The 15,000-nt window shown below is 42.0% G+C and overlaps 1 protein-coding gene across 1 annotated transcript in view; it reads left to right on the top strand.

Moving 5' to 3' along the window:
- Positions 1–15,000, top strand: part of pard3ba (par-3 family cell polarity regulator beta a) — a 464,804-nt gene that overhangs the window by 83,439 nt on the left and 366,365 nt on the right. Inside the window, exon 3 of the mRNA XM_061985093.1 lies at positions 470–644. Within this exon, the coding sequence (XP_061841077.1) occupies positions 470–644 (175 nt within the window). The remainder of the gene's footprint in view (positions 1–469; positions 645–15,000) is intronic.

Here is a 15,000-nt window from a genome sequence, read left to right as displayed (position 1 = left end):
GTCAGCCCCATCACAGCCGGCTATCAGACCGCACATCAGCAGAGGTGTTGCCTTCCCCTTCATTTTATTTTCAGCCATGTCCCTGTCTCAATTAGGACGGTTTGTCGTACCCTCGCCCTCCTTCTATCCTATTCATCTCCTGTGCTTGTCTCATTGCGGTGCCCTGTGCCATTGCATGTGACAGCTTCTCATTCTCATGCCACATCTCAGGGGGAATGCTAATTTTACATACATGTGTGCGCCCGGCCCTCACAACTGCACAACTACTGTTTCGATTATTCTCTTTTGTACTGAGGAAATGTCACCTGCTGGCATGTTATCCGGTGCAAAAATCCACCGTCCATTCGCATTGCATCGAGCGAAAAACCACATCTGCCTTTTTGTGTGTCGGGAACCAGAATCACAACATGGTCACGCTCATATTGCGGAAAGCTTGTTTTCATGTGCACGTTGTTTGTTGTCTTTTCAGCTGGTGGCGCTTTTCGACGTGCAGCGTGGGATGACGGACAGCCCCAGAGAGAGCATCTCTAATGGCGAGTCCAGTGCTGCCCCCAGCCCAGAGCCCCTCAACTACTACTCGCACTTGCAGCTGCAGGAGCCAATCAAAGGGGAGATAGAAGTCAATGAGGCTGTCCTCAAATCTAGTAGGTCACAAGCTTTCTGTTTATCACTGTATGTACAGTCGTGGTCAAAAGTTTACATACACTTGTAAAGAACATAATGTCATGGCTGTCTTGAGTTTCCAATAATTTCTACAACTCTTATTTTTTTGTTATAGAGTGATTGGAGCACATACTTGTTGGTCATAAAAACATTCATGAAGTTTGGTTCTTTTATGAATTTATTATGGGTCTACTGAAAATGTGAGCAAATCTGCTAGGTCAAAAGTATACATACAGCAATGTTAATATTTGGTTACATGTCCCTTGGCAAGTTTCACTGCTATAAGGCGCTTTTGGTAGCCATCCACGAGCTTCTGGCAAGCTTCTGGTTGAATTTTTGACCACTCCTCTTGACAAAATTGGTGCAGTTCAGCTAAATTTGTTGGTTTTCTGACATGGACTTGTTTCTTCAGCATTGTCCACATGTTTAAGACAGGACTTTGGGAAGGCCATTCTAAAACCTCAATTCTAGCCTCATTTACCCATTCCTTTACCACTTTTGATGTGTGTTTGGGGCCATTGTCCTGTTGGAACACCCAACTGCGCCCAAGACCTAACTTTCGATGATTATAGGTTGTCCTGAAGTATTTGAAGGTAAATAAATAATAAATGATAAATGGGTTATACTTGTATAGCGCTTTTCTACCTTCAAGGTACTCAAAGCGCTTTGACAGTATTTCCACATTCACCCATTCACACACACATTCACACACACATTCACACACTGATGGCGGGAGCTGCCATGCAAGGCGCTAACCAGCAGCCATCAGGAGCAAGGGGTGAAGTGTCTTGCCCAAGGACACAACGGACGTGACTAGGATGGTAGAAGGTGGGGATTGAACCCCAGTAACCAGCAACCCTCCGATTGCTGGCACGGCCACTTCGCCACCTTTTTCATTGTCCCATTTACTTTCTGTAAAACACCAGTTCTATTGGCAGCAAAACAGGCCCAGAGCATAATACTACCACCACCATGCTTGACGGTAGGTATGTTGTTCCTTGGGTTTAAGGCCTCACTTTTTCTCCTCCAAACATATTGCTGGGTATTGTGGCCAAACAGCTCAAATTTTTGTTTCATTTGAACTTTCCTCCAGAAGGTCTTATCTTTGTCCATGTGATGTCAGATAAAACAAAAATGTATGTATGTAACATTGATGTATGTCTACTTTTGACCCAGCAGATTTCGTCACATTTTCAATAGACCCATAATAAATTCATAAAACAATCAAACTTCATGAATGTTTTTTGTGACAAACAAGTATGTGCTCCAATCACTCTATCACAAAAAAATAAGAGTTGTAGACATTATTGGAAACTCAAGACAGCCATGACATTGTTTTTTACAAGTGGATGTAAACTTTTGACCACGACTGTATATATATATATATATATATTTTTTTTTTTACAGGTTCTATAAACCTATAGGTCTTTTTTTATCTGTTCCAACCTTCTCACCGTATTATGTGTGTGTGCTATACAAACACTCTTGTAAACCCGCCCCTTACCCCACGCCTTCTATAGCTGCCCCCACTCCACTCCAATCAGTGGTGTCTTACCCACTCTCCTATTCAGCCTCCACCACCTGCTATCCAGCTCACCACGCGGCTTCCTGGACTCTGACCCGCCTCCATCACATCTCTCTTTGCCCTCCCAATCTCTGCATGGCCTCCAACTCTAACTAGATTATCCATGCAGCCTGTTAGCTGAGCATGAATGGACTAATTCCAGCCCCCCACCAGCTCGGTAGGACCTCTTCCTCCCAGCCCCTCCACCCTTGCAGCTTCATCCGGCTCTCCAACCTTAGTGAACCCTGACTAACTTAGTTATGATGTGACCCTGTGACGCCCCCTTACAAAGAGCCAGAGTGAGTTGGGGAAGCAGCTTTTGTTATCCAGGCATACATGTATGAACACACACACATAGGGATGGATACCGTTCACATCTGTTCCCGTTCCCGGTACCTGAAAATCGATCCCGATACCAATTTTTGGTACTTTAGTGTGAAAATTTCATTTTTTGTTGCAACATTTAAAAATTATGATTAAAACTGCTGTCCAGTTGTTATCTTGTTACATTATGACATTTAAGTCTCATTTGCAGGTATGACACTAAGTTGCAATTGCAGTAGCAAGTCCAAGACGTTAGATGGCAGTAGTGTACAGTTGATGGCAGAGTCGTGCATAGCGAGAGTATGGACAACTCAACGAGAGGCGCCATGTTTAATACAAACCCCGTTTCCATATGAGTTGGGAAATTGTGTTAGATGTAAATATAAACGGAATACAATGATTTGCAAATCTTTTTCAACCCATATTCAATTGAATGCAGTACAAAGACAAGATATTTGATGTTCAAACTCATAAACTTTATTTTTTTTTTGCAAATAATAATTAACTTAGAATTTCATGGCTGCAACACGTGCCAAAGTAGTTAGGAAAGGGCATGTTCACCACTGTGTTACATGGCTTTTCCTTTTAACAACACTCAATAAACGTTTGGGAACTGAGGAGACACATTTTTTAAGCTTCTCAGGTGGAATTTGTTCCATTCTTTCTTGATGTACAGCTTAAGTTGTTCAACTGTCCGGGGGTCTCCGTTGTGGTATTTTAGGCTTCATAATGCGCCACACATTTTCAATGGGAGACAGGTCTGGACTACAGGCAGGCCAGTCTAGTACCCGCACTCTTTTACTATGAAGCCACGTTGATGTAACACGTGGCTTGGCATTGTCTTGCTGAAATAAGCAGGGGCGTCCATGGTAACGTTGCTTGGATGGCAACATATGTTGCTCCAAAACCTGTATGTACCTTTCAGCATTAATGGCACCTTCACAGATGTGTAAGTTACCCATGTCTTGGGCACTAATACACCCCCATACCATCACAGATGCTGGCTTTTCAACTTTGCGCCTATAACAATCCGGATGGTTCTTTTCCTCTTTGGTCCGGAGGACACGACGTCCACAGTTTCCAAAAACAATTTGAAATGTGGACTCGTCAGACCACAGAACACTTTTCCACTTTGTATCAGTCCATCTTTGATGAGCTCAGGCCCAGCGAAGCCGACGGCGTTTCTGGGTGTTGTTGATAAACGGTTTTCGCCTTGCATAGGAGAGTTTTAACTTGCACTTACAGATGTAGCGACCAACTGTAGTTACCGGTAATGACAGTGGGTTTCTGAAGTGTTCCTGAGCCCATGTGGTGATATCCTTTACACACTGATGTCACTTGTTGATGCAGTACAGCCTGAGGGATCGAAGGTCACGGGCTTAGATGCTTAAGTGCAGTGATTTCTCCAGATTCTCTGAACCGTTTGATGATATTATGGACCGTAGATGGTGAAATCCCTAAATTCCTTGCAATAGCTGGTTGAGAAAGGTTTTTCTTAAACTGTTCAACAATTTGCTCACGCATTTGTTGACAAAGTGGTGATCTTCACCCCATCCTTGTTTGTGAATGACTGAGCATTTCATTGAATCTACTTTTATACCCAATCATGGCACCCAGCTGTTCCCAATTTGCCTGTTAACCTGTGGGATGTTCCAAATAAGTGTTTGATGAGCATCCCTCAACTTTATCAGTATTTATTGCCACCTTTCCCAACTTCTTTGTCACATGTTGCTGGCATCAAATTCTAAAGTTAATGATTATTTGCAAAAAAAAAAATGTTTATCAGTTTGAACATCAAATATGTTGTCTTTGTAGCATATTCAACTGAATATGGGTTGAAAATTATTTGCAAATCATTGTATTCCGTTTATATTTACATCTAACACAATTTCCCAACTCACATGGAAACGGGGTTTGTACCAAGAATGTGCGGCTGTGCCCGGAAGCATGCAATTGAGTCGTTCTGTTAGTTTTCCTGACAAAATAAAAGCAAATAATACATCCATTTATAGTTCTAAATATACTCCAGCTCTTAAAACATGCTTTTATTTCACCAAAGTATTAAATGATAATTTTGGGGCGATTTTGCGGCCGTTTTTGATGCACTCCACCGCTATATTCATGCAGTGTTAAGTGACCAGCGACTCTCTAACACGCTCCCGCCGGCGAAATGAACGTCGGAAAATACACTACAACCAAAAATATTTACTAAAATCCTCAACAAATATGTAGAAATTACGACTTTTGTGTGAAGTATGTCAACTGATGTCTGCCTAATGTTTGTATTCACTGCGTTATATATGCCTGTGCTTTTACTTTTGCTTTTTTTTTAAATATTTTTCACAGGTTTTGCTGTGGCAAGTCATGAATGACTGATTTTATTATCACCGTATTAACTTGAATACTGAACTAATGCTGCTTTTTACTGCAATATTTGATAGTTTAATTTGGAATATTGGTGACACATACAGACAATTTGCAATGCAATTTTGAAGCAAAGTTTTGTTCGGCAAAGTGTATTAATTCACTGTTTCACTGAGAGTTTGATATAGCACGTTTTCCATGTATGCTTGCTTACCTCGCACAAGAAACTAATGTTATTGGCTCCTCAGCCTTCCCGCTGAATTTTCAGAGAAAGTTATGCAATTGTTTCACGCATTTTTTGCGAGTGGCGCATCCCCACACCGCACAACAGGGCATGTTTACACAGCAAACACACTTCAATTAAAATAATTGTGTAATGAGGAAGTGTAGTGTCGCTTAGCTGCGGCTTCAAACTGGTATGTAACATGGCATCCTCCACTCACCCGAGTGCCTTTTGACCAATCATTGAGGAGATCGCTTGGAACCAGGTTGCCATACTCTCTCTATACACGGCCCTGGTTTATGGTGTCTTGGTCAGTTCAGTCTTTGCTGTCTGTTGCGCCCTACAAAGTGTTAATACTGTAAGTATTGTACTTATTACATGCCAGCTTTTTGATCTTAGTTGGAGATTTCATTAACAAATTTAATGGAGCATGTCAATAGCAAAGCCAATGTATATTAGCATCAAGTTCGCACATATTTGGAAACGCAGAGCCTTTCTTAACTTATGTGGAGCGTTTTTTGAGTCAATGACTTTGTTGGCATTGTAGTAGTTTGGGGAGTTCGCTCTTAGGCCCCTTCTACACTAAGCCGGCTAAGGTTATCCAGGGTAAATTCCACCTAACCTTATCCTTGTCCACACACACACACACACAATGGTTGTTTAAGACCCCTCGCCCGACCTAGTACGCATGCGGAGCAAATGTGCACGTCATAGTCACCTCCAGTGTTGCTTTGTGTGCAAGTTCTTATATGAAATTTAACTTATCTGAACAATATCCAGTGTTGTGGTATTTCAATTAACTGGAATCCATTGCGGTGTGGGGCCCTATTGTAGTGAATCACACCTGAGACATCATGAATTAATCAAATCTTTATTGGACTAATGAAAGTAAACAGTGTGACAAAGAACATTTTACATCAATTAATCTAGGGATCTAGATATCTGATCAGGACACGCCTCACTATTTTGCCTTCACATTAATTTTCCATTCATTTTTGGTGACTTTATATACTCTGGACCTAGACGTTCGGTCCGACATACATGGCGGACAATACCTGATACAGTCTGCTTTGCCAGTCCAAATGCATTCGCTGTTTTCCGTAGTCTTCCCTCGTCGGCCAGGTAATAGAAAGCACATGCTACCTTTTTTATCACATCCACGGGAGCTTGCCTTCTCGTCGACTCTCCTTCGACTAATGGACAAAGTTTTCCGTGCATTCGAAAGTTCTCTTGCCGTCTGAGATGTGTTGTATCCCAAATAGCTGCAATCGCTTTCTCTTAAAGGGGAACATTATCACAATTTCAGAATGGTTAAAACCATTAAAAATCAGTTCCCAGTGGCTTATTATATTTTTCGAAGTTTTTTTCAAAATTTTACCCATCACGCAATATCCCTAAAAAAAAAGCTTCAAAGTACCTGATTTTAACCACCCGTCCATTTTCCTGTGACGTCACATAGTGAAGCCAACACAAACAAACATGGCGGAAAGAACAGCAAGCTATAGCGACATTAGCTCTGATTTAGACTCGGATTTCAGCGGCTTAACGATTCAACAGATTACGAATGTATTGAAACGGATGGTTGTAGTGTGGAGGCAGGTAGCAAAAACGAAATTGAAGAAGAAACTGAAGCTATTGAGCCATATCGGTTTGAACCGTATGCAAGCGAAACCGACGAAAACGACACGACAGCCAGCGACACGGGAGAAAGCGAGGACGAATTTGGCGATCGCCTTCTAACCAACGATTGGTATGTGTTTGTTTGGCATTAAAGGAAACTAACAACTATGAACTAGGTTTACAGCATATGAAATACATTTGGCAACAACATGCACTTTGAGAGTGCAGACAGCCCAGTTTTCATCAATTAATATATTCTGGAGACATACCCTCATCCGCGCTCTTTTCCTGAAAGCTGATCTGTCCAGTTTGGAGTTGATGTCAGCAGGCCAGGGAAGCTAGGGTCGATAGGGTGTTTAGCTCGCTCGTCTGCGGGAACAAACTGCCGCCATTGCTTGCCGTGCTACCGAGGCCCTTTGTCCCTGAATTGCTCACACACTCCGACAGATTCAATGGGGGTCTGGCGGCAGATTTCTTTGACTTTATCGTTGGAAATGCATCTGCTTTGAGTGTCGCAGGATATCCATACATTCTTGCCATTTCTGTCGTAACATAGCTTTCGTCGGTAAAGTGTGCGGAACAAACGTCCAAATTCTTGCCACTTTCGCATCTTTAGGCCACTGGTGCAACTTGAATCCGTCCCTGTTCGTGTTGTTACACCCTCCGACAACACACCGACGAGGCATGATGTCTCCAAAGTACGGAAAACAGTTGAAAAAACGGAAAATAACAGAGCTGATTTGACTCGGTGTTTGAGAAAATGGCGGATTGCTTCCCGATGTGACGCCACGTTGTGACGTCATCGCTCCGAGAGCGAATAATACAAAGGCGTTTAATTCGCCAAAATTCACCCATTTAGAGTTCGGAAATCGGTTAAAAAAATATATGGTATTTTTTCTGCAACATCAAGGTATATATTGACGCCTACATAGGTCTGATGATAATGTTTCCCTTTAAGCATGGCTACCTAAAATGTATTTCTAATGGTGCCCTGCCATAGACCGTAAAAAGGTGCAAAACCGTACAGAAGGAAGTCAGTTTAGTTTATTTGTGCTTAAAGGTCACACAATTGCTTGTATTCAATTACATATTTCATTTTGAGGTAGGTAAACAAATCAATTTTATTAATTGTTGCCCCCCGGACACACACACTGTATAGTTTTCTGCTAAATGATGGATGGTTTAAATACCGACCAAGTCCAGATAATGGATGTTGCACTGGTCTTTCACGAGCTGCTCCTGATCGCTTTCAGCCATGTTTACTTAAGATCCGTAGAAACCCTGCAGCAGCTTGTCGTTCGCAAATTTGCGGGTCGCAGCTTGATTGCATTATCAACATGAGGTGACAGGGCGATAATATCAAAATATGAATCAAATTTATATTATTTCTATCTCCCATTTATACTGCTTAGTCTCAGGCTGAAATATGATTGAAGATGCCAAACCTGTGATAGGGATCATAACACCTTCACTATTTGTGGTCCACCACCTCGTTTTGAAGTGGCCTCTTCACCTGTTACGATCTTCCCCTTGGGCTTTCTTTATTAGCCTTCATTCAATTGCCAATATAAATAACCACTTCATGTCGAGCAGGCCAAGAGTTATGTTGCAAAATTGGCCTCATTTGGCGCAACGTTAACTTTGTATTGACCAAACATGTAAACTGAGATTTCTGGGGAAAATCATATTTTTCCTAATTCCTTTTATTGGCACTATTACCTCGATCTGATTATTCGCACTAATCTAGTTATAGGTTGCGTGTAATCGCACTGAGGGGTGTGGGACGGAACAAGGAGTAATTCTGTAATCAGTCAGGCGTCATAAGTGTTTGTGTGTGTGTGTGTGTGTGTGGCTGAACTTGTTGTTTGAACAGGATGATTGTACTTCACACTGGCCCGGTGGGATGATTAGACTCGCATTGATCTGCTGCTACACGGACTCACACACTCACACACACACACTTCTAGGAAGAGAGTCCTTATCGCATCATCCCATGAGCAGCCTGAACCAGGACGCTCGATCGATTGCCAGAGAAACAAGAGCAGTGGGCACAAGTACACAAACACACACTGGTGTGAATAAGTATACAGTATGTACGTACAGTCAAATATATGACTAATCATTATACAGTACATGCATGCTTGAAAAGGCAAACAACGACAAACTCACTACTAGTCACTTCATAAACGATCATAAGCGTTTGAAAGAAACAGCCTTGTTTTTGCCGCTGTCCCGGCAGTGAACTAGCACTTGAGTGATACAGAACTGACAACAAGAGGAAACCCTTACGATAAACCTCCCAGAGCTGCACAGGCAGCCTAGCTAGCAGATGGAGAGAAGTTCATGAGGCCCCTTCGGGTCTCTTCAATAACAGAAATCTTACTGGGAGTGAGGAAGAGTACCGATCTTGAACCTAGGCCTGTTTCTGATCTTTAAAGGGGAACATTATCACCATACCTATGTAAGCGTCAATATATACCTTGATGTTGCAGAAAAAAGACCATTTATTTTTTTAACCCATTTCCGAACTCTAAATTGGTGAATTTTGGCGAATTAAACGCCTTTCTATTATTCGCTCTCAGAGCGAATAATAGAATCGGGAAGCAATCCGCCATTTTCTCACTTTCGTCGGTGTGTTGTCGGAGGGTGTAACAACATGAACAGGGACGGATTCAAGTTGCACCAGTGGCCCAAAGATGCGAAAGTGGCAAGAAATTGGACGAAATTTGTTCAAAATACGAGGCTGTGGGGAAAGCCGACGAAATGATCAGTCGTTTGTTCCGCACACTTTACCGACAAAAGCTATGCTACGACAGAGATGGCAAGAATGTGTGGATATCCTGCGACACTCAAAGCAGATGCTGACATCAACTCCAAAACTGGACAGATCAGCTTTCAGGAAAAGAGACCGGATGAGGGTATGTCTACAGAATATATTAATTGATGAAAACTTTATTCATTACTCGCGGTTTTACGTAAATTATTATACATAAACTTTGTTTACCAATAATTTACCTTAAAAACATTTATTTTTTTCAATCATTCGAGTACATTCGGGTAGTCTTGTGTAATGCAGTATTTTGTGTCTATTTAGGTATGGTTAACCTGAGTGCTGAAATCGTGGAAAAATATATGTTCTTAGCGCGCCTGAATTGGGCTGTCTGCACTCTCAAAGTGCATGTTGTTGCCAAATGTATTTCATATGCTGTAAACCTAGTTCATAGTTGTTAGTTTCCTTTAATGCCAAACAAACACATACCAATCGTTGGTTAGAAAGCGATCGCCGAATTCGTCCTCGCTTTCTCCCGTGTCGCTGGCTGTCGTGTCGTTTTTGTCGGTTTCGCTTGCATACGGTTCAAACCGATATGGCTCAATAGCTTCAGTTTCTTCTTCAATTTCGTTTTCGCTACCTGCCTCCACACTACAACCATCCGTTTCAATACATGTGTAATCTGTTGAATCGCTTAAGCCGTCTGAATCCCAGCTAATGTCGCTATAGCTTGCTGTTCTATGCGCCACGTTTGTTTGTGTTGGCATCACTATGTGACGTCACAGGAAAATGGACGGGTGTATATAACGATGGTTTAAATCAGGCACTTTGAAGCTTTTTTTAGGGATATTGCGTGATGGGTAAAATTTTGAAAAAAACTTTGAAAAATAAAATAAGCCACTGGGAACTGATTTTTAATGGTTTTAACCCTTCTGAAATTGTGATAATGTTCCCCTTTAAAAAGCTGATGCATCAGTGACGTGATGATTTTGAATCTACATTTTTGCTTTGGTGTAAATATTGCGTAAATTTTGCTCTGCAGTCACTTTTATTACACAGTCCGTCTGCAAGATGTTCGATTCTGGAAGCGTTTCCAGATTGCAAATGAAACTATGCCCCACCCTCTCCAAATGTATCATAACTTATCTTTTGAAAGTGTACACTGTTTTAATATTTATTTTGAAGTCGTCACCACTGGTATTTTCCAAGACATAGTCCAATATAAACTTAATAAACGTTATATATGTATATATATTCACACGGTCAAAACATTAGGTACACCTGCATGGCCGTAACTAGGGTTGTACGGTATACTGGTGTTAGTATAGTACCGGTGATACTAATGAATCATTTTCGGTACTATATCGCCTCTGAAACGTACCAGTCCCGCACCCCCACCCACCCGCGTCGTCATCACGTCATGACATTGCTGGTTTTACGAGCAGAGGAACATGTTCCGCAGTACACAATCACGGAGTACTTACAAGCAGACACAGTGTGTAGACCGAAAAGGGAGAACGGACGCATTTTGGCTTAAAAATTAACGATAAACGTGACGCTATAACACTGAAAAGCCCTCAGGAAGAGGTGCTTTAAGACATGGCTAGCGAGCTAGCGGCTGACGTCCATCCGCCGTCGGCAGTGTTTTAGCGACTTCTAAATCACTAATCCTTGCCTCCATGGCGACAAATAAACAAACAAACAAACAAACAAACAAACTCCATGGGTGGATCTACACCATGGGTGTGAAAAATTACACCCAAATTTGGCCCGCCGTGCAATTTCACCTGGCCCTTGAGGCGATATCAAATTAACAGTAAAGCTGGCCCGCCGATCCTCCCGGGAGTCTTCCAAACGCCAGCCAGCCAGCCAGCCAGCCCAACGAGTGCTGGCCCAGTCACATAACATGTGCGGCTTCTGCACACACACACATTAGAATGCAACGCATACTTCATCAACAGCGATACAGGTTACACTGAGGGTAGCCGAATAAAAAACTTTAACACTGTTAGAAATACACGCCACACTGTGAATCCACACCAAACCAGAACCCTTTGCAGCACTAACTCTTCCGGGACGCTACAAGGTGTGTGTGTGTGTATGTGTGTGTGGGAGGGGCGGGGGGTGGGGGGTTTGGTGGTAGCGGGGGTGTATTTTGTAGCGTCCCGGAAGAGTTAGTGCTGCAAAGGATTCTGGGTATTAGTTCTGTTGTGTTTATGTTGTGTTACGGTGCGAATGTTCTCCCGAAATGTGTTTGTCATTCTTGTTCAGTGTGGATTCACAGTGTGGCGTATATTTCTAACAGTGTTAAAGTTTTTTATACTGGCACCCTCAGTGTAACCTGTATCGCTGTTGATTAAGTATGCGTTGCATTCGCTCGTGTGTGCGTACAGAAGCCACACATATCTTGTGACTGGGTCTGAATGATGTTAGAGCGGGCGTGACGATAGCTCGTAGAGTACGTTAAAGGTTAATTTGTTCAACCTTGGCCCGCGGCTTTGTTCAGTTTTAAATTTTGGCCCACTCTGTATTTGAGTTTGACACCCCTGATCTACACCTAACATCCACTGTAATGATACCAAGTACAGGCACGTATCTACTCGATACTACTATGATTACGTTAATATTTTTTGGCATCACATCTTTCGTTTTTTTTAAATGTATGTTATGTTTATAATAAACTCAGGAAATACGTCCCTGGGCACATGAGGACTTTGAATATGACCAATGTATGATCCTGTAACTACTTGGTATCGGATTGATACCCAAATTTGTGGTATCATCCAAAACTAATGTAAAGTATCAAACAACAGAAGAATAAGTGATTATTACATTTTAACAGAAGTGTAGATAGAACATGTTAGAGGAGAAAGTAAGCAGATATTAACAGTAAATAAACAAGTAGATTAATAATTAATTTACTACCACTTGTCCTTAATAATGTTGACAAAACAATAGAATGATAAATGACACAATATGTTACTGCATATGTCAGCAGACTAAATTAGGAGCCTTTGTTTGTTTACTTACTACTAAAAGACAAGTTGTCTAGTATGTTCACTATTTCATTTAAGGACTTAACTGCAATAAGAAACATATGTTTAATGTACCCTAAGATTTTTGGTTAAAATAAAGCCAATAACGCAATTTTTTTGTGGTCCCCTTTATTTAGAAAAGTACCGAAATAATTTTAGTACCGGTACTACAAATCTAAAAGTAAAATGTAGTGTTGAAATGCACCCAATTGCAGGAAATGTCGTCTTGATTTTCAAAAGTTTATTTCGGTTTTTGCGTGGCAGCCTTCGTGCCGATAAAAACATTTCTCTTTTTTTCTCATAGGGTGCTCAGATCTTTTTTTTTTAACCAAAGTAATATTGTTTATGGTGTAAGAGTTGCAACTGTCACTCATCATTATCTGTGACACCCACACTGCGCCCCATCCTCTGCCACCATATGACCCTGCAAGGTCACTTTAGGTCCTGGGTCAAACCTGGTCCTCCTCAAGCTCCTTGAAATGGCTGAGGAGGCTGTGAGGAATTAAATGGCTGCAGGATGAGGATTTATGGCACTGAGTGCAGGGTAATGGACCCTGGCTGTTGACCATGGACCTGTCACCGTTTCTCAGCGGTCCATTATAACGGTGCATGTGTGTATTTGTGTGTAAAGTCAAAGCAGCTTTCACTCGTATAGTCTTCTGTTACCACATTCTCGTTAACACATTTCCGACATTCGTTCAAAGACGACACACAATGGACCCTAAAAAGAAAATAAGGTCATTGACATCATTGATGCTGACTCAGCTTTATTGAGGGTCCTTTGTCTTTCACCAGTCACCGTAGGTAAGACACAGACAGATGGCGGGTCACTCTGGCGTCTGCAATCTTGTCCGCGGGAAATCATTAATAGTAATTAATCTAAATTAGCCGTCACTCCTGAACACAATACAGGATGAGTGAGACATGTGGAAGCTGCTGGAAAGGATATTTGTGAGCATGTCCGAGGTAGTCGATATGACCATTTTTCATTAGCCACACACCCGTATCAGCTCCTTCTTCATTCTTGCTTGTTTTCCTCCTTTATACTCTCTATTCTTCCCACGTCGGACCAGGACCCTGTCACTGCCCCCTAAAGAGAGATTGATTACAGGAAAGGAGAGGATTTTGCGAGTATTTCCCCTCTTTTTTTGGTGATTCTCAGTTTTGTCCCTCGCTCCTTCTCCATCAGTCTTTCAGTGCTCTATTCCTATTTTTCGTTTATCGTGCACTCATACCAGTCTTTATTTTCTCCTCTGTTGGCTTCAGTGTGACGACACTCTGACAGAGGGTTTTATATCATGGCAGTCTGCTCGCTTTAGGCGGCATATTAAAAGCCAGGAGCAGCACAAAGCTCCAAATTAGATTCTTTTGAATTGTTTTATGATGGATTCAGACCTGCCAGTGGCACCCCTCTCTCACCCTGCTGCTTTGGTCTGTGCAGAGGGCTTGTGGTAAGTGTTCGTGTGAATGTCGGATTCTGGGGGTGGGGGTGTGGAGCCATCTGGTCATATGTGGGTGTGGTGCATGGAGTTATTCCTGGAATAATGGGTCTGTGAGGCAGCCAGAAATATCAACGGACATGTTATTGTCTCAATTTTCATGAAAACCATCAGTTATAGGGGTGGGTCTCTATAGCTCACCAGTTGTGCTGTTTGTTTCCACTAGGGGTGTCCCGATCCAATATTGCAAAAAAACCCCCCAGTATCGGGTTATATCGGCTTGTATCTCAAAACTCCGATAACCACTATATTGCCAAAAGTATTTGGCCACCCAGCCAAATGATGAGAATGAGGTGTCCTAATCACTTGGCCCGGTGTATAAAATCAAGCACTCAGGCATGGAGACTGTTTCTACAAACATTTGTGAAAGAATGGGCCGCTCTCAGTGATTTCCAGCGTGGAACTGTGATAGAATGCCACCTGTGCAACAAATCCAGTTGTGAAATTTCCTTGCTCCTAATTATTCCAAAGTCAACTTTATAGTAAGAAAAGTGAAGAGTTCGGGAACAACAGCAAGTCAGCCACCAAATGGTAGGCCACGTAAACTGACAGAGAGGGGTCATCAGATGCTGAAGCGCATAGTGTAAAGCAGGGGTCGCCAACGCGGTGCCCGCGGGCACCAGGTAGCCCGTAAGGACCAGATGAGTAGCCAGCTGGCCTGTTTTAAAAATAGCTCAAAGAGCAGCACTTATCACTGAGCTGCCTCTATTTTTTTAATTTTATTTATTTACTAGCAAGCTGGTCTCGCTTTGCTCGACATTTTTAATTCTAAGAGAGACAAAACTCAAATAGAATTTGAAAATCCAAGGACATATTTGAAAGACTTGGTCTTCACTAACTGACAAAGAAACAGATAACATATTTGGTGTCCAGTTCAAAGTGTGACATGATTTATTTAAACATTTGAGAGTTGACTTTTGTATTTTACATGAGTTATT

Source organism: Nerophis lumbriciformis, linkage group LG23 (genome assembly GCF_033978685.3).
Source record: "Nerophis lumbriciformis linkage group LG23, RoL_Nlum_v2.1, whole genome shotgun sequence".
Lineage (NCBI taxonomy): Eukaryota > Metazoa > Chordata > Actinopteri > Syngnathiformes > Syngnathidae > Nerophis > Nerophis lumbriciformis.
Note: the sequence above shows the minus strand (reverse complement) of the source record. Positions and strands in the feature narration are given on the sequence as shown.